We start from the raw sequence: 20,665 nt of genomic DNA on the forward strand, positions 1-20,665 counted from the left end.
AAATGAATTAAGGAGTACTATAAGATTTATGTGACAATAGCTCTACGTTTTCTAAATTTCTAGTTTGGGGGGAGTTTGTTCCCTCTCTTACATCTGTGCATTTGCATAGGCCTCCTTGGATGGTAACTGGATTCCTGCCCACTGTTTATCAAGTAGGATATTTAGATAATGTAATTCTTTCATGTTTGTCTTTACATTTAGGGTATGGAATACCTAACCATGAAAAGGTACATTCACCGCGACTTGGCAACAAGGAATGTTTTAGTAGAGAATGAAAGTAGAGTAAAAATCGGTGATTTTGGGTTGACAAAAGTATTACCTCAAGACAAAGAATACTACAAAGTGAAGGAACCCGGAGAAAGTCCTATATTCTGGTAAGTCATTTCGTTCAGTAATTTATTTCTAAGCAGTCTTAGAAGACCTAGCATATTATTGGGTTTCAGGAAAGGAGAGGTTGTGATCTATGGAATGAGGTGTAGGTAGTTTGCAGGGATACAATATAGAAAATAAACGCAAAGGGGCATGTGTCATAGAGTAGGTGTAATCAGAGAGAGAGAAGTTTATACAGGGGATAGTATGTAGTCATATGAAGGAGAGAAGGAGAGAGAAGGAACATTTGATAGATAATGAAAGTCATTTGTTCATATAGGGTTTTTGCAATATAAATAACAGGGAAGCTTGCAGTAGGACTTCTTAAGATATGGCTCAAAGATGCTAAACCATGATTGTAATTAGATCTTATACCAATGTTTAATGAAGGGGGATGAGAGCAGATGGTGTGGGATAGTGGTGAATTACCGGTACACTTCCTGCAACATCTCTGCACTCCAAACTAGTGGGAGAATTTGCATAATGATTAAACAAGTTCAATTATTAAAGCAGACTGCTATGGGAGAAGGAGCATTGGGACATGTTTTTTGTGGACAATTTAGCTCGAACGGATAGTATTTTTGAAAGCTAAATGGACTAGAGTTGGGGTGCATGTGCCTTAACATTGTGCGATGCATCTGCAGTGAGCTGTTTAGCCTAAAATCTTTGGAAACTGAAAATATTTCTTTGCAAGCAGAGCTAAATGATGTGTCACTTTAGTGCATTTGCATTTGTTACTTAGAATGTGATGGTAATGGGGACAGTCACCAAATAATACAAAATACATGCCTATGTAAAAATCTGAGTAATTCATGGAGCACTCCTGCTCATCTCATGAGTCAGGAAGTGGCAAGGCTTCAACGTGAATTGAGCAGACTGGTATAAGCAACTACTTTATTGTACAGCAATTGGACCCCGATATGGATCTGGCCCATGTTCCCTTTTTGCCACAAACATCCAGATGGACAGGGAAGGCCAGTGTATTTTGGTGTGAGGGAATCTTGATGGAATTTATATTTTTCTAGAGAGCTTATAGATCAAGTGACAGCCATTGTGAAATTTACTCTGAAATTGGCCCAAGACCTATAGGGCCCTCTAATTCAAGGAGACTTTAATTGTGTCCTTGGCGTGCATCGCTCTATCCCTCCTCTGACGAATACTCAAACCAAAATGAAGAGATCATGTAGGACTTGTGGCTGTTTGGAACATAGTGAGGAGAAGGAGTATTCTGTTTATTCCTTGGTGCATGACAAATGTGTACAGCTAGATAAAGTTCTGTGCATGAGAGAATTTTGCCAATTGGTCACTTGTACAGAGTATCTCGGTAGGACCCTCCTCGTCAGTAAGCCTATGCTGATGGGCCTACAATGGGGTTGATAGACAACACCAGTTTCCACATTAGAACTGCAACAAGCAATGGTAGAAAGCAAACCACTTGGAGTCTCTGAGATGTGCTATCAGTGATTATTTTGTGTTTAATCAGGACACTGTATCTTACTCACTGATAGAGTGGGAAGCATTTGAGACTATAGAAGCATTTAAGACTATGGTCAGGAGTCACAGTGTCCGGCAAAATGAAGGAATAAGAAAGATACTTGAACAGGAGCTTCACAACATAGATAGAACTATACATGACTTAACAAAAACAAAAAAAGAGGTTGTTACTGAACCTTGCAAGAATGAGTCTTAAGGCGAAGAAAGGGAGAAATATGCTGCTATATTAGAAAGATTGAGGTACTTAATTACCTGGAGTACTAGAGTACCTGAGAAGGAACCATGAGGAGGGAGGAAGGAGTGGAAGGTTACTGGCCTGGATTATTCAACCTTAACTAAGAGGGACCTCGATTATGCAAGTAAGAGGTAGTGATGGTCTACCAGCCCACTTCTACCAGACATAGGCTTTTGTCCTTGTCACACAATTGACCAAGATGTACGCATTAGCATAAGAGCAGGGTAGGCTACCTGCCTTGGCTGGGAAGTCCTTCATTGTGTCTCTTCCTCAATCTAGAAGGGACACAAGTGACGTCCTCATACTAGCCTCTATGCTTAATTTGAACTATAACATCCTGAGCAAGGTCCTGGAAGTAGGCTATACCCCCACTTGGTTACTTTTATCCAAGAAGACCAGGATGGTTTTATACCCTCACGTCTCACATCTCTTAATATCAAGAGACTATTTAGAATTCTAGGATAAACCCCAAAGGAAATGCAATCCAAGGCTATAGTGGTCTTGGTTGATCTAGAAAAGGTGTTTGATATGGCCAAGACACAGGTAGCGGATGAGATCGCCTTATTGTACTCCGGACCTGTGGTGAGAGTGCGCACCAGCAGACACATTTCAAGACTATACCAAATGTTCATGAGTATTAGACAAAGATGACCACTTTCCACTCTGCCCTTTGCAGTTCCTATGGAACTATTTGCAGCGATAATGAATACAGGGGAAAGAATCAAAAGCATACCTTTAGGTGATGAGGATCACATTATTTTCTTGTACATGGATAACTTGCTCTTATATTTGAGAGTTCTTCGTTACTGTTTCCACATGGAGTGCTTGCTCTTCTCTATGTTATCCATTAGTTAGATGAACAGGCGTATGAATGATGAATTGGGGTGTGGAGTACTAGATCTATACCGCCATATGCAGTAGGTCTAGCTGGTACTCTGAAAAGAGCCTTGAGTTTGAGTCACTCAACCACAGTAGTGCACATTATACTATCATCTAAGGAAACTTTTGTTAGCTTTATAACATTTATGGACAAACAACTAATGGGTGAGAAGAGTTGTTCTCTACCCCATTTAGCGAGGGTATTTATTTTCAGGAAAAGTTGGTTAACAGGGATGGTATGTAATGTTTTTCTGTAATACAGATGGCAAATAAAGCCGTGTGGTTAACCAACTAAACCAATGCCCTTTTTTATTTAACTTTTATTTTCTATCTTTCATTTTAGGTATGCTCCTGAATCATTGACAGAGAGCAAATTTTCGGTGGCTTCCGATGTTTGGAGTTTTGGCGTAGTTCTCTATGAGCTTTTTACATACAGTGAGAAGAACAAGAGCCCACCATCGGTCAGTGCATCAGAAAAATGTTGTACCACTAATAGCAAAGTTTGTAGTGCCATTGGATTACCACTTTTCCTGTTTGGTTACATAATTTACATTATCCAGTGGTGCCATATAAAGTAAAAGCCCACTTTCCCAGAGACCTATTAGGCTAATTTCAATGAGGATTAACAGCACATCAAATCCTTTCTAAAATCACTAATTTTGTTTAATAGTTGTACACAAATTAAGAACACATGAGAATTTATACAGGTGTGTTAAGTTTTTAGCACTGTATCAGTTTTGGTCCAGGACATTTCCAAAATCTTTGCTACATATTATTGCTTGAATAAGCACTATTCCAACAATCCTTGTAAAGATGTTTGAAACTCATTTATTTTAGATACTTCTTTCAGCAGCCTTATATTTTCACTGCAGAAATGTTTCTGGCATATTTTAAGTTGCATGATTTTATATAGGTTTTCATTGTTAATACTTAGATATGCAATGATCAAAAAACACTTAATTGAAAATAGTATCTGATAGAGATTTGTAGCCACACATTCCTTACTTCTGAATATCACCAGGCGTCAGACTGGATATGGAAGATCTTCGAGCAGTACTCCTACCATGGCTGCTAAGGTATCAGATTGCTTGTGTGACATTTTCATTATTTCAGTGTAATTATGAGTGACATTCAACGACTGCGAGTGATAATTCTCGCAAGTTAAAATTCAAGCAATGAAGATGAGGGAAACTTAAATACCAGAAATTATACCCATTTGAGCAACGAGAAACTCTAAGCACAGTCCTCTGGCCCCACCCTCACATCTTCCCAGCTCGTGCCCCCGAGATTATCATGATCCTCAAGACAAGTCATAAATAATAATGCCTGTGTGCAGTTTAATTGCCCATTACACAGGTTAAAACAAAACTTGAAATTTAATAACAAAATGCCTGTAAACAAATAAATTAGCCAGGTTAATACATATGGCATGCATGAGCCCAGTAACCAGGTGTATCATTTACTGAAATGGAAAAATGAAACTACCCATTCAGAGTCCAGATACAGAAACAAAGTCCAGATTTCTAAAACCAGACACCGTGTACTGATCACACTGGGGCTTTTCTAAAAGGCGCTGCCACCCTAAAGCCCACTACCTTATCTGGGCTAATCATCTCTTGCGTCACTACCTGCAGCATCAGGCTGCTAACATTAGGTTATATATTTGCAATGTTTTTGATATAAATTATCAGTGATCACACAGACCTGAGCGGCAGACGAGTCTTGCAGCACGGCATGGTAACTTGAGCAGTAGGATCTTTTGAAAATATGCAGTGCCTCTGCAGCATGACTCTGTGCGTTCTCCGGGGCCTCCTAATGGCCGTGCATCATGAGGCACCGGCATGCACCAAACTGGAGGCTCAGGCAGGGGCACTGCAAAAAAACGTAACTGCTGCTCGTGGCCTTATAAGAAGCTAATTTCAGTCTTATTACTTCTTGTTGGCAAATGCAACGCACAGTGTAATTGTTTTTCCATGATCCTATGTCATGTGATGCGGCTGGTCAGGGCGCTATGAGTTTCTGCAGCTGGACAGATAATGTCAGAGCAACCATCACAGCTGAGTCACCAGGCCTGTGCTACACACTGCCATGAGTGAACTCCAATCCATAACTGTAGCAGACAGCATTACACAGTGTGCCATAGGTGCAGTGCACTCTGGGAGCATCTCGCGGTCCGCTGTGCTTGCTTGAGTGCTTTTAAAGGGTGGGACTTCCATCTAGCGTTTCAGTACCGGTGGTGTCAGGAGGCGCTGTGTTGTGCGTGTGTGTGTGTGTGCAAGCACACTTGGAACTTAAGCAGCCAGCATTATGCCCGGGCTGCCGGCAACTGAATGATTTTGCGAGGACCAGGAGCCCGGCTTTCACACAGCTGCGTCCTCTTTCCGCCTTGTTCCCGCCCTCTGCCTGCCGCCTGAAAACTGCTCGCAGCCCCCGCTCCGCGGGAGCCGCTCGCAGCAGTTAACCTGCTCTGGACCTTGGGAGTGCTGCCTGACATGGGACTGCGAGGTCCAGCAGCCTGGCTTTCACACAGCTGCGTCCTCTTCCCGCCTGGATCCTGCCCTCTATCTGCCGGTATTTATTTGACTACTCCTTCCGCCTCGCGGAACGCGCGCGTGCGCGCACCGGGCGATGCCCGGGCCAAGGGCGGACCCGTTTTAGCCCGTTCTAGACCGAAGGAGACTGGACCGGGCCTTCCCTCTTTTCTTTGCATCAGAAAACACAGCTACTGTTTGGATTTGTGTAAGTACTCCTAAGGCTGAAGCTTCATATTATTAGTATGGCTGCAAGAGAAAGCAGGAGTAAGACTATGACTGCTAATGGGCAGTTAACAGGGACTTTGATAATTTCATAATAAGAGCCAATTCTGTTATTGATCAGGGGATAATTTTAATGGAGCGACGGGTTTCGCAAGACTTAGCAATGGCCAAGCGATCCACCATGGGGCATTTTGCAACTGCTCGGACACCCGAGCTTGATAGATGAGTTAATACTATTGCTATCCCAGTGACTATGAATAGCCCACCCACTTCCCAGGAATAAGATTATATTTCCCCAGCTCTCCGCTCACGAATACTGGAGGACAATGATACTATTGCTGCCTCAACTCTGGGTAGCTCTCCTGAAAGAGCAAGTACCCGCCAGTTGCGGGAGAGACGAGAGGGTGCGATGCCAAAGAGGAAACGGGCGGCTGCCATTGTTACTGGAGGCAGGAAGTCGAAACTTGCTAAAGGCTCTGGTAGTAGTGATATATCATCTAAGCACAAGGGGTCAGATGATGTGAATGATACGACCAGTCATGTGCTATTGCCATTGACTGAAACGAGCCCAGGATCAGCTCCAGCAGGTGTGGCACTCGTGGAACAATGTCGGTTGAGGTTGAGGATCCTTCATTTTTAAAATTGGCCACCTTATTAAGATCCTCACTTGAACCACTGGAAAAAAGACTCATGCGCATTGAGCAACAGCTCGCCCGCATTCAACAAGTCACTCGGGGTATTGCGGACAGTACAAAGCCCAATGTCTCACATTTGGGTAATGACCAACTGATTACTGCACTTGATGGGCCTTTGATGCATAAATCCCCCTCTTCTGTTGTGCCACCTATCCCAGACATATTCAGTGTCCCTCTGGCAAATCCCCTTGCACCCCTGCCCGCACGGACTAATACTTCCAGAACGGGTGCCGCACCAACTATAGCAAAATCAAAAGCAAGCAGTCGGAATCTATCTGTAGAGGCTTCCCAGTGGGATTGCAAAATTGATTTGCCCCCTGAAACGATCCCCTACCTGGTAGCACTGACAGGGTTTCCTGAAATAAGCGAGTCTAGTCAGGAATCGTATATGACCCTAAAAAATAAAGTCACCTACTGGCTCAATAACAGACCACTACCTTACCACAATACTAGTGAACTACTAATGGTACGTAGGCTCTTTTGGGTGGGCCACACCACTAAAACTATTACAGGCGATTGTGTGCTGGTTAACTTTAAAGATCCCCACACTGTGGATTATATTTGTAATTGGAGTCAACGCAGTGCAGGGACAACTATTGAATCCCGCCCACTATCATATTTTTATCCCTCAATCAATTTGCCTGATGGTGGAGGTGAATGGTCCCTGGTAATGAATCGTGGTGTGGGTAGGGTGGAGTGGGGAAGGTATAGGCGACCAATTGTACAGAGCCACATATCCACACATAACCGGTTCAGTAGCCTAGAAATGGTCGATTGACTACAGCACAACAAGGTGGAAACATCGGGCATTGTATGTAGCAGGAGTAATGTTAATCAAGGTGGACCACTGGAGTCACTTAGTGCCCAACATAGTGGTGATTCTATAGCTTCTCATTTTTACACTCAGGGGACTACTGGGGGAAATGGAGAGGGTGGTTTGGGGAGTACATTATCACCCCACACGCCCGAACTCCCTCTGGTAGCTGAAAGTGAAGGAGCACCAATGGAGTGTGATACTATCGGCCCTACTACTACTAAACTGAAGCGTCTTACAATATTGTTATGGAATGTGGCCGGTCTAATACATAAACTAAACTGCCGAGAGTGGGGCTCCCTAGTGGACAAAAATGATATTTGTCTCTTCCAAGAGACCTGGGCCAAGGAGGAACAACATAGAGTGGGTTTTGCCTCATTCCATGTACCTGCTAGGTGGGGTGGGAAGGGACGACTCTCTGGGGGTCTTATTATTTGGGTTGGGTTGCATTTTGGCTGTATAGGTGAGACCTTGGCCACACAGTCTGATGACGTCCAGTGTATAGTTTTGAAGTGGCTAAACCATTTTAAACTTGTCATTGTGAATGTTTATTCACGTCCGGTAAATTTGGCCACTGAATCTACCACCATTGCTGAGTTATCGCATTTCTTTAGTATCCTTTCTAGTGATTCCCACCTTTTGGTGGCTGGGGATTTGAATTGCCACTTTGAGCACCTTTTGGGGAAGAATGAAGGTGCTCTCATGGGAGAGGATGACTATTGGGCTATTCCTCGATGCCAATCCCCATGTCCTAAGTCATGGTCGCCTCTAGCGATTCAGATTATGGCCCTGACTTTAAACAACTCCATAAGAGCCTGTAACGGACGTACACCGTCCGACACTCCATCTATGTGTACTTTTAACTGGAGGGGCCAAGAATCTTGCCTGGACTATATCATGGTTGAAACACGTATGTGGTCTAAAATCATTGATTTTAAGGTAATCCCCAGGGTCGATAGCGACCACAATGCACTAAGCCTGGAGATTGTTTTCTCAGGGCCAACGGACATTTCAACTGCTGATGTGGTTGATCATGATGATAGGATGACTTTAACAAATAATAGACGCTGGGTGAAGTGGGAAAAAATAGTGGAATCACCGGAGGAATTGGCTAAACTATATATTACAATTCTTCCTTTGCTCATGGAGGTTGATGTCTTAAACACTCACCTCTGTCCACAGATTATAATGACAAATTATGGTCTTTACACTTGGTCTTGGTTTCCAGCCTAGCTGAGGTTTTTAACCCACAGGTGTCAAAAAGAAGGAAAAGGGCACCAGTTTCCTCTTGGTACAACTCAGCCTGTAGAACTGCCAAGACGAAGCTTGTTAAGGCTCTTAAGACTGAGAGTAACAAACCCAAAATCCGGGAGTTAAGACTGAACTACAAAGAGGAAATGGGACAGGCAAAGAAGGATTGGGACCTAGAAAGGTGGATCAATCTAACTGCTGCCCTAGATCTGAGAGATGCACGCAGATTCTGGTCCATAGTTAGTACAGGCTCTGGGGATCCAAAATCTGCCATAGAACTTAATATCGATGCATCTGTGTGGGAAGACCACTTTAAAACCCTATACTCAGATGAACTACGTATGGAAAATTCATCGGCACCCGTAGTATTAACAGACCAGCATGAGGAGTTTGAGTTTACTGTGGAGGAGGTGTGTCATGCGATAGGGAAACTTCCAGCAGGAAAAGCCCCGGGTCTTGACAAACTCCCGGGAGATCTTTTTAGGCATCAACCCAAGATCTGGGGCCCTTACCTACACATTGTTTTTAATGCAGTTTTGAGGGGTATGGAGGTACCCTGTACTTGGCTGGGAGCAGAGATAGTCCGGATCTATAAGAATGGCTCTCCTCTGCTCCCGGCCAACTACAGGCCCATCAGTCTCATCGACGTCTCGCAAAAAATCTTTGCACGTCTGGTTTTGGACCACCTGCTGGCATGGATGGATGAACATGAGGTTCTTAGCCCATTTCAGGCGGGGTTCGGGATGAACACTTTCACCATAGACCAGATCTTTCGCCTAATTCTACTATATTGGAAAACGGCAAAGATTGAGGGCGGTAGTCTATACATGGTGTTTGTGGACCTCTGGTCCGCGTTCAATTTAGTCCCCCGGGGGAAGTTGTGGTTGGTGCTTCAGGAACTGGGCGTTCCGTCCCATCTCCTGAATGTCTTGATGAGGTTACACACGGGGAACTATGTGCAGGTAAGATGTGGGAGGAACGGGGTCCTGTCATCTAGGTTCCCAGTCCGTAGAGGGGTGAGGCAGGGGTGCGTTTTGGCACAGACCGGGTTTTGCCTCCAAGTAAATGGTGTAATCTCCCACTTAGATGATGTCCCTAATAATGATGCGCCAAGGCTGGCAGGCAGGTGGGTGCCGGCGATCATGTTCGCTGATGACACCCTCCTGCTTTCCAAGTACCCAATGGGAATTCAACGAATATTGGACGGCTTCAGGGATTTCTTTCAATGCAGAGGATTGGAGATAAATGTTGATAAAACAAAATGTATGATATTCAATCCTCCGGCATCCTCCCATCCTAATCCCATTCTGGGTACTGTGAGACTGGAAAGGGTTATGACCTTCCAGTACCTAGGGGTTACACTCCATGAAAATCTGTCATGGGGACCCCAACAAGTAAAATCGCAATTGAAATTGTCTCAGCTGGCGGGGGGCATTCTGAAAGTCTCCAATACATCGACATTTAAGCCAGTGAGCCCCACTTTGGAGATTTAGAAGACTCAAGAGAGGGCTGCGGTTTTATATGGTGGGGAGTTTTGGGGGAACTTATGTAGGTCTGAATTCCCTAACACGGAAAGCAAATTTATTAGACAACTACTGACACTATCGCAAAGCACCCCGCTTCTCCCCCTTAGGTTACACTTGGGGCTGAGTAGCATAGAAGATGAGCTTGCACTCAAACCCCTTAGGTTTTGGCTTAGGCTCTGGACAACGCAAGATCTCTTGAATTATAGGCAAGAGCTTAAGCAAATACTAAGCTATAACAGCACAGTAAAAATTCCTTGGTTGGCATTCATAAAACATGAATTTGAGATATTGGGATTACCTGCCCTGTGGCACGACCCGGAAAGGGGTTGTCGTGAGGTTTCACGTAAATCCCTCACTAGTATTTATAAGGACAAAAAACGTAACTGTGTCTTGCATGACTCCCATGCGGGCACATTGACTAATTCTTTTTTATCACTAAAAGCTTTTTACTCCTTTGAGAATTTTATGGATGTTGTTTACCCAGTTTTAGCAGGAAACATTTTTTACAATGGAGATATGGTACTTTACCCTTAAGAGCTTTTACAAGCAAATGGTCAGCCTGCACAAATAAGTCCTGCCCAGGATGTAGCTGTGACGTGGAGGATGAACTACATGTCCTCTTTTTTTGTCCAGCGTACAGCAAATCCAGGAGACATTGGTTAGTACCGCTATGTAAAAATGTGGGTTTCTTGCAGTGCATTAATGCTTTTAGAATTCTAAAATCTGATACTTCTGGACACATTTTATTTGCACATTCTAAGTATCTGTTAGCAATGTGGTTCAAGCGACGGCATTTAACCGCAAATGACAGTTAAGTTGTAAATGCTCATAAGATTGTTTTACTGCCAATACGTGTTTTATACGTTGCATTTTGTTATTAACTGTGTCCATCCAAATGAATTCTATCCATAATCTCCGTTCAAATCAAGTTTTATTGTGTACTCTTTTATGGCAAATACAGCCGAAATAAAGAATTTATGATGATGATGATGAATGATTTTATGCCGTATTCCAGGGCTAAGCAAACACAACAAGATGATGGACGGAGAACTGAAACTTTTCAGACACTCACCTCCAGTTACTATTAGATCTGAGTTGAATCCATCATTGTTTTTTTTTGTTAATTTTGCCACCCCAGTTAAAACCCCACCATATGCAAATCAGCCTTGACCCTGTTCTTCATGGGAATAGCCTAGCCCGAACTGCCAAGCCAGGTCTTCCCTGGACTGGAAAGGAGCATCCTGGGACCGGTCTCGGGTAACACCCCTCATCAGACAGTCTAGTTTAAATCCAGTGGGAAAGTGAGCAAGGGACCCACATCTGAGCATACCCTTCCATCTTAGGGCAGCGTAGTGATTGTATCCACAGTGTTTTATTGCATAGTAGAAGCAGTTTGATGAGCTCAGCTAGCCCCAAAGTCTGCTGAGCAGCGCACACCACGTGTTGCCTGCCACTTGACTCCAGCAAATGAATGGTGTTATTGTAATTAGCAGCCAGCGCTCTCTGGGGCCGCTTGACAATCCCAGATGGAAAGGCGCTATATGTATGACTTCACATTTCAGTGCGGTGATGCGGACCACTAAACTGAAATGCGTTAGTCTAATGTCTGTTGCAGCATACTTGGCAAGGCAGCTGTGTGTCACCCGCACTGTAAAGTGACGTTTGCAGTGCCTATATAGGCTTCCTCTGAGTTTTAATTTCTGTTCTTTCCTTTCTGCACCAGATAGCGCTGATTTGGATTGAGCTACCCCCTCATTTTTTGTCTCGCCTTCTTGGACAGCCTTTTTTTACTTTTTGTCAACTGTTTTCTTCAATTTAGTCTCTTGGTGTGAGGAACCCTACCCAAGAAATCGGCTGGTTTCAAACCATGTGGGGCAAATGTTAGTGATAGACCCCCACTTGGTGTGTTTGTGGTGCTTGGAGCCGGAGCACGACTCCAATGCATGTGAGTACTGCCATGCCATGCACCCGAAGGTGCTGAGTGAGTGATCCCTCAAGCTCCTCGCTGCCCAACGTTAGTCGACTCTGCGATGCTCGAGGTCCCATTCGCTTGGGAGGTCCTGCGACTGCTCATGGAGCCGGTCCCGACGTTTCTCGACACACTCAGTCATCTGGGAAGTCAAGTAAGTCGCACAAACATAAGAAGTCCAAATGTTCTTCCATTTTTTTCTGTTTGTATCTTTTATGTAACTCATGTAATCCTTAGTCCTTATGTTTTGCAACTGGTTCTTATGTAAAGCGCTCTGACACCTTCGGGTAAAATTTGCGCTATATAAAATCGCATTAAAAAATAAAACTCCAGCCCCCCGAGTCAGTAGGGTCTGCACCTGGATCCCCTAAACTCTTCCCTCATTTTTCCAGAGCTCCCCCGCCCAGATAAAGGAATTTTTCTGAGGCCATGTGCCTCATTTTTGGGCGGCCTGGCCCCCTGGAGTCTCTTCGTGCCCCACTCGATCCACACCATTGGGTTTGCCCTCAGTGCCAGTCGGGCCCCCAGGATCCCTTGCTAGGTCCAGAGCCGAGCTGCCAGCGAGACCAAGACCTTCCTCAGTGCCGACAATGTTCCTAGGCGGCGCCATCTCCATCGTCCTACTCGACTCCGGAACGGAGCTGGATGGTGTTGTCCGGCACCGCGTCCAGAACAGACCGAAGACTTACTCCCAGGAGCGGAACCAGTGCTTTATTTTATGAATAGGCCTTGAGAGGGACTTTTGGGAGGAGTCTAGGGGCTCTTTTGGAAAGGACCCAGTTCAGGAGCACAACTGGTTTGAGGATCTGGGTGAGGCCAGTGGGTAGGACACCTCACTTGACACTGGCCAGGTTACCCCTTCCTGCTGTGGCTATGGTGGTGCGCTGGGCGACTGAGGTCCTGGACTTTAACATACCTTCATTTACAGTCAAGCTAAACTTTTGACAGAACCTCTTCAGCTGGGAGATTCCCCCACTACTCCCATTTAATGAAGCCCTAACAGACGTCCTACTTGGTGCCTGGTCAAAGCCCCGCACAGGGGGTCCCTGTGAATAGGACGATTGCCCGCTGCCATTTCCTCTGCTCCTGGGGATTCCAGTTCCGTTACCCAGCACCCCCACCCTGAAGAGTTTGAGGTCCAAGACTTCTCATCCCACATTCAACCTGGTGCGTTCCCTACCACTCCACTGGATAGGTAATCCAAGAGGCTGGACACCTTCAGTAAGAACATTTTCTTTTCCACCAGCCTGATACTGCAGTATGGGAACTAACCGTGGGCGTAGTTTGCGTAGTAGCACTACGCGTAACTACGCGAAGTGCACTTTGCGCTATGCGAACTGCGTAGTGCACTGTGCAAAATACTGATTGCACAGTGCCAGTTGCTTCTCCGCACTGTGCAATCAATGCAAACTGCATCTTGCACAGTGCAAGCGGTCATAATCTGCCGCTCAATTAGATTTCTACTCGAGCGTTAGCTTTCTCAACGCGGACTGGTAGTTTTTCATCGCGAGCATACTTGACCACTCGCAATAAGAAACCTGACCTCCCCGCATTGAGAATCTCGCTGGGAGGTTTATTTTCCACGCTCACGATTGGCAACTTGATGTTGCTGATCGTGAACGAGGAAAAAGTCTCGCCGGGATGTTATTTTGCTAGCTCGCGGTCGCCACTTGACGTTGAGGACCATGAGCAAGCAAAAAAATGCCTGCTACGTGGTTTTTGCAAGGGGAGAGGTGTGGCACCACGGCCAGGGCGTCTGACGCTGGAATCTGGGGATCACGTTCCGATCCCCGGCTCGGGCGGCAAGTTAGCCCAGCACCATGCGACTCTGGGTAATAGCTTGCTTAATCTTCCCGCCGGACCCCAGCGCCTAGAGACCCTTACTGGTGATTGTTCGCGCTTTACAAATGTGGATTATGATATATTATTATATATTATAATATATTATTATATATATTATATTATATATATTGCACTGTGCTACGTGCAATGCACGTAGTTGCGCGAACTATGCACGCTCTGCGAGCGTAGCGTAGTCCTACACCTAGGGTTAATGTGAACAGTGTGTGCCTATTGGGCCGCAATTCCCATTCACTATGGGATTCGGTTGCGCAAATGCTGCCTTTGGACCTGGAGGAGTCCCGGGCCACAGTCTCTCAGGCAGTTGCCGACAGGAGAGATGCAGCAGTTCTCCATCAGATGTGTATTTGACATGACTGACTCGTTAGGCAGAGCAATTTCATCGTCAATCGTCTGTGGCCTTGCAGCGCTATGACTGGCTGAGAACATCTGGTTTGTCATGCGATGTCCAGGCCCTTTGATGGCTCTCGTTTATTTGAAGACAAGGTGAATTCAGCGCTGGAGCATTTCAAGGACAGCAGAGCTACGGCTAGGTCCCTGAACTCAAACCCAATATACCTTCTGCCCCTTTCGTGGCAATGGAAGGGGTCTCCAGCCATGCCCATACTCTCCCAGCCCCCATGGCCAGCAGGCTTCCCAGCCTTTTCGTGGCCGAGGGCAGGTTCTTATAGACCACGTGGGAAAGGCAGCCAGCGGTCATGTCAGTTCACCACCCTGCCAGCTGTCTCCAAACCTATTTAATCCGCCCCCAGACCATCATGGGCACCAAGTGGGAGGCAGGATAACCCATCACCTACCCCACTTGCAGTCAGTAGCATCAGACCGTTGGGAGCGGCGTAACGATAATTGAGGGGGCCCTCCTGCAAGGTATGTGGAGGGGCCCACTCCGGACTCTATCAGGAGCTCTCCGGATAAAGTGCTGTGCTGAGGGGGCTGCGGGGCCTGTGTTATGCCCCTGACCATTGGGTACTACAGACAGTTCAAATAGGTTACTCCCTTCCCTGTGTGACACCCCTCCACCCATCCCACCCACTTACTATTAGCTGACAGGGGACCATCTCTCCTTGCTCCTTCAAGAAGTCCAGGTTCTCTTGGCCAAGGGAGCAATAGAGAGGATGCCTGCATCAGAAGTAGGTCGTGGTTGCTATTCCCACTACTTTCGTGTGCCAAAGAAGGGTGGAAGGCTTTGTCCTACCCTAGATCTGCGCCTTCTCAACAACTTCTTCAATGAGGAAAAATTCAAAATGCTCAGCTCGCCCAAGTTTTGTCTGCCCTGGATCTTGGAGACTGGATGGTTTCGTGGACTCGCAGGACGCTTATTTCTACATCTGCGTCTTGCCAGCCCACAGATGCGATCTGCGGTTCATGGTGGGCCACAAACACTTTCAGTTCATTGTGCTCCCCTGTGGCCTTACTATCGCCTCTTGGGTGTTCCTCAAGGTGACTGCGGTGGTTGCAGCTCATCTGTGTTGGTCAGGAATTTCTGTCTACCCCGACCTCGATGACTGGGTGTTGAAGGCGGGCTCGCCACAGGCAGTCATCTTACCACCTTCAGACTACGGTAAACCTTCTGCGGTTCACTATCAACCTGTTGAAGTCATATGTTGCTCCCTCTCAGACACTCCTTTTTATCTGAGCTGTCTGGTCACAGTGCAGTTCCAGGCCTATCCTGTGTGGTGAGTCCAGGATATTCAGGCTATGATATAGATGTTTTAAGTTGTATCCTGGATTTCGCTGAGACCGGCTGTTGGACCTCATGGCCTCCTGCATCCTGCTGTGAATCATGCCCGCTGGCATATGCGGGCTCTACAGTGCGACCTGAAGACTGAGTGAACACAGCATCAGTGGAATCTCTCCGACTTGGTCCAGATCTTGGAGGGAGCTGCAAAGGCCCTGCAGTGGTGGCTAACGAACCGCAATTGGGTCAGTGCAGACCCCTCTCCCTTCCCTAGCCAGGTTTGACTGTAGTGACAGATGGTTCACTTCTGGACTGGGGTGGTAATCAGAGAGTTGGAGATCAGAGGACTGTGTTCTCCGAGTCCAAGCTTCACATAAACCTGTTGGAGCTTTGAGTGATCCACTTTTCATTAAAAGCCTTCCTTTCATCATCAAGAGAAAGTGGGTGCAGGTGTTCATGGGCAGCACCACCACTGTGTGGTACTGCAACAAACAGAGCAGGTTGGGGGTCATTGACCCTGTGTCAAGAAGCTCTGGCGGGTACGTCAGGGCATTTACCTGGTGGTTCAACATTTGCCGGGCTCTCTGAATGCCAGTGCAGACAAATTCAGCCAAAGATGCCTAGCTGACCACGAATGACTTCTCCACCCAGAGGTGATCCAAGGTCTCTCATCAATGAGGAGAGTCTTGATTACATTTGTTTGGCACAGCTGGGAATATGCAGTGTCAGCAGTTCTGCTTGCTGGCATTTCCTAGGCAGCCCTTGCTCTGAGAAACTTTTCATCTCGAGTGTCGCTCGAGCCTCCTGTTCTCAAAAAAATCAGGAACTAGCAGGTCAAGTCATCCTTGTGGCTCTGGATTGGGTACAGAGAGTCTGGTATCCCCATCTGTTGAGCATGAGCATCAATCCTCCAGTCAGGGTGCCTCTGCGGGAGCATCTTCGGTTTCAGCAACAGGGTCTGTTCCTACACCCGAAGCTGCGCACCCTCCACCACCATGCGTGGAGCTTGAGCAGCAACAGTTGACCATTTTTTACCTAACTCTCTAAGTCTGTGATGTTATTCTAACACTCAGGCGTCCCTCCATCAAGACGGTATACGCATGCCATTTGGAAAGGTTTGTATCACGGTGTGCCACCCACAGTGTCAACCCTTTATGTGCACCTCACTCATGAGTTCTTTTGTTTGCACTGTTTTGGGTAAGGGTTAAGGGTTACCTGTCTGCCGTCTCTGTTTTTTTGCAGTTGCCGAATATACCTTTCTTTTAAGCCACCAGTTCTGGCTCAGTTCCTGTAATATATATTTCCACCTAAGCCCTTTATTATGCCTCAGTGGGACCTCAAACTTGTCCTTACCTTTCTCATGTGTGCACCATTCGAGCCACTTCTCAATTGTCCCCTTAGGCTGCTGACCATCAAAACTGCCTTTTTAGTGACCATAGCATCAACTAGGAGGGTCATCGAACTATAAGCTCTCTCAGCACACCCTCCTTATCGCACCTTTTTCCCCAGACAAATTAGTCATGCCTCCTTCCTTGCAAAGGTTGTCACTCCTTTCTATGTAGGCCATAACATCACCCTGCCTATCTTCTTTGCTGCATCTCATCTCTACAAAGACCGTCTGGACCCAAAAAGAGTGTTGTCATTCTGCGTTGACTGCACAAGAGAGTTCTGGGTGGACGATCAACTTTGTGGGTTATGTGGGAGCAAAGTAACGTAAAGCTGTTCCAAAAAGAACCATCTCACGATGAATTGACCTGTGTTATGAGATCTGCTATGCATTGGCTATGAAACGTCGCCCTGAGAACTTGCAGGCTCTCTCTACCAGAGGCAAGTCTGCGACCACTCTGTTAGCTTGCGTAGTTCCTCTCCTGGATATCTGTCAGTCAGTGACATGGGCATCCCTGTACACATTCCCAAAACATTACTGCCTAGACAGTCTGGTCCGTGGTAACAGGCATTTCGCCTGTTCGATCCTGCAGGACATTTTGGTTTAATCCGATTCGCAAACCCACCAATTGGAGGTATTGCTTGGCTATCTATTGAAAGGTAAGGAATCTGTGGCTAGAAGGCTCTATCCAATGAACAAGTAACTTATCTTTGGCAATGCCTTATCAAATGCAGGCTCTATCTAGACGCAGATTTCCTACTGGCCCTCCCATCATCCCTGCTCTGTGAACCGATTCAACTATGAGGGACACCCTTTTCAGGGCCTTAATCTTTTCCAAGCCAGTGGTCAGTTCTCATTGTGGCTCCACAATACTATTGTGGAAAGCCATGAATATAACTAGCATCAGCATGCCAGGGTGGAGCCTTTATAGGTACTACACACTTCATATCTGGCACTGACAACGCCAAACCGAACAATGCCACCTACTGGCACGCCGGAGTACTGCTCGAAAATCTTCCAGATACAGTCTTACGCCTGGAGATATTTAAAAGTACAGAATCAGCGGCTAGATAAGCGTCTTTTCCAGATAAGGCTTTACCGAAGGTAAGTAACTTGTTTTTTTTTAATGTGGTACAAAAAGCTACAAATCTTAAATATATGCGTCAATTTGTTCATTGTGAATCTTGCAGCAAGCTTGGTTATTTTTTTCTCTCCTTCGTTCATTGGCCTACATCTTCCCATATCGCCCACTTTTTTGCAGTTTAAGCCCTTAAATGTGTTACAAGCATTAAAGTACATTTGGATTCTCACTAAATGGCTGAACAGTTTTTACCAAAGGAAAAACCTTAGATTGGCATAATCCATGACCAGGTAGAGGGGCATGTTAATTGGAGCCCTGAGTCTTCAGTGAAAACAAAATTAAAAGTTTGTGTTCTTTTAATCTCGCGAGCAGAGTCATTGCAGAAATTTGGTGTAACACCACTTAAGTCTTTGCTACATTTGCCATCCATCTCTTGGTGACAAAGAGGTCAGTCCATTAGCTATTCAGTTGCAATCCTTCAGATATTTATTTTATTTTATTTTATTTTATTTATTTTTAGAGTTTTCTATAGCGCGGACCAGACCCAGGGTAGGGTATCAGAGCGCTTTACAGAGAGTACACAGAATGAATAAAAACAAATAGAAAGATAAGGCAGTACATAATATCAACATGTTTTGTCAAAAGGTCGGAGGGGCACAGTACATCATGTTTGTTTTGGGGTTATGCAACTCGAATTCAAGCTCCAATGGCAACAGCCACATTTTTTGCAATGTTTGCATTGTCAGCATTCCGTCCATCATTTGTTTGCTTTAACACTTTTCGCCCTAAGTGGGATGCGTATGGCCAGATGTGGGTCCCTTGCTCACTGTGCCACAGTATTCAAGCTAGCCTGGCTGAAGAAGGGTGACATACCCTGAAACCGGTTCCAGGATGCTTGTTTCCGGGCCAGGGAGGACCTGGCGTGGCAGTTCGGACTGTTCCCATGAGGCACAGGGTCAAGACTGAGACTGATTTGCATATAGCTGGGTCCAAACTGGGGTGGCGTGGTGGGCAAAAGAACAATGGATTTAACCCAGATCTTTCGACTGGGGGAGAATGTGTGCATTGTCAGCATTCCGTCCATCATTTGTTTGCTGTAACAATTTTGGAGTAGCACATATCTAGCAATCTTGTCAAATGTCCGCTTTTTTACTTTCATACCCACAACCCTGTACTATCACAGCTGCTAGACCGTCCCGAATAAAATAAAAATGCCTACGTCTTATTCTTAGATCATTCACTCCTAGCCAACTAAATGCAGTTATTGATACCTACCCTTGTGGCATCAACATTTTGTTCATACTTGCTCTACATCTGATCTCTCTCTCTCTTTCTCTCGTACATGTGCGCTCGCTCCCTTTCTCTCTCTCTCTCTCTATATATATATATATATATATATATATATATATCACAGCTTCCAGAACACCAAAGTGGTGCACTCGCAGGTGGGTGCTTCAAATGCGGGGCTGCTCAATTCTCCATTATTAAAGCATGATAATAAAGCAGAACCAACATAATTCAGAAGTTTGAACGAAATTAGTAATACCATCACGCCCATTTACGGGCGTGATGGTATTACTAATTTCGCTCAAATTTCTGAATTATGTTGGTTCTGCTTTATTATCCTACTTTAATAATTTGTTTGTTTGTATTATGGCCATTCAAAGATAGCGCTATGGTTAAGACGGGGACGAAGCGATTCTTGCTTTAGTCGCTTGTTTATTTTGTCAATAAGAAAATGGGTGTTTAAAAGCATGTCTACACGGCGCTTCGGTAAACATGGAAAAAGGTTTTTACCGAAACGTGTCTGTTGCTGTGTGAGTTTGCTGTCATTAAATCGACTCAAACGGCCCCGCGAGTGCTTTTCTTTTTTGGATGAAAGTCCGGGTGAGAGGAGAGTTGAGCGGATATATATATATATATCTATATATCTATATATCTATATATATATCTATATATATATATATATATATATATAGATATATATATACCTATATACCTATATACCTACCTGGTAGTGCATCTCGTCATGCAGCAACTCTCTTTTTTTCAGTAATACGGCCGGCCAGGTCGTGAGATGCACCATCGCAAGACAAATAGCAGGTCCGCGGCTGCTTTATTAGGACGGAAAAATTCCGTTGCAGCGATATTAGCTATGATGTCATAGAAGATATCATGAGTGATGTAATGCATGGGGTAATTAGCAGTGCATGGCTAGGCCATGAGTTATAGTAACGTTAGGGCATGATTTATAGTTAGTTGCGGTAACTATAACTGGTGAATTTCTTTGTTTTCTTTGTATACTACGTTACGTTGTTACTGAACATTTCACCTAACTATAATGTTACATTAACCTTTGGGTTTTTTCCAGTGAATTTCTAGTTTTTTTTTTTTAAACGTAAAATATTTTTTGACCAAATGTAAAGCCATAGCCCGCAGCGGATGGCCTTCGACGTGCTTGTGAGAGGGTGCCCCATGCTGAGCCCAGCCTCGAGTCGTGCGCCCAGGGAGGTTGGCCACATTTTCCACAGTCACTGAGCTGGCCCCTGGAAATGTGGTCCCCAGGGCCTTTTTAAAGCTTGGGGAGGGGGGGCTGTGCAGCCCCCCTTTTGTTTACAAGGCTTCTAGAGTAGGGGCCGCTGGCCAACCTCCCTTAACACCTTCAATGCTA

The 20,665-nt window shown here is 45.4% G+C and overlaps 1 protein-coding gene across 2 annotated transcripts in view; it reads left to right on the forward strand.

Annotated features, from left to right (window-relative positions):
* The window catches only part of JAK2 (Janus kinase 2), a 1,290,985-nt gene that overhangs the window by 1,230,307 nt on the left and 40,013 nt on the right, over window positions 1-20,665 (forward strand). For both annotated transcript variants that reach the window (XM_086961493.1, XM_086961492.1), the window contains 2 exons: window positions 202-374; window positions 3,321-3,438. In XM_086961493.1, coding sequence (XP_086817619.1) covers window positions 202-374; window positions 3,321-3,438 — 291 coding nt within the window. The remainder of the gene's footprint in view (window positions 1-201; window positions 375-3,320; window positions 3,439-20,665) is intronic.

The sequence above is a fragment of the Lissotriton vulgaris genome, chromosome 3_1 (assembly GCF_964263255.1).
Source record: "Lissotriton vulgaris chromosome 3_1, aLisVul1.2, whole genome shotgun sequence".
Lineage (NCBI taxonomy): Eukaryota > Metazoa > Chordata > Amphibia > Caudata > Salamandridae > Lissotriton > Lissotriton vulgaris.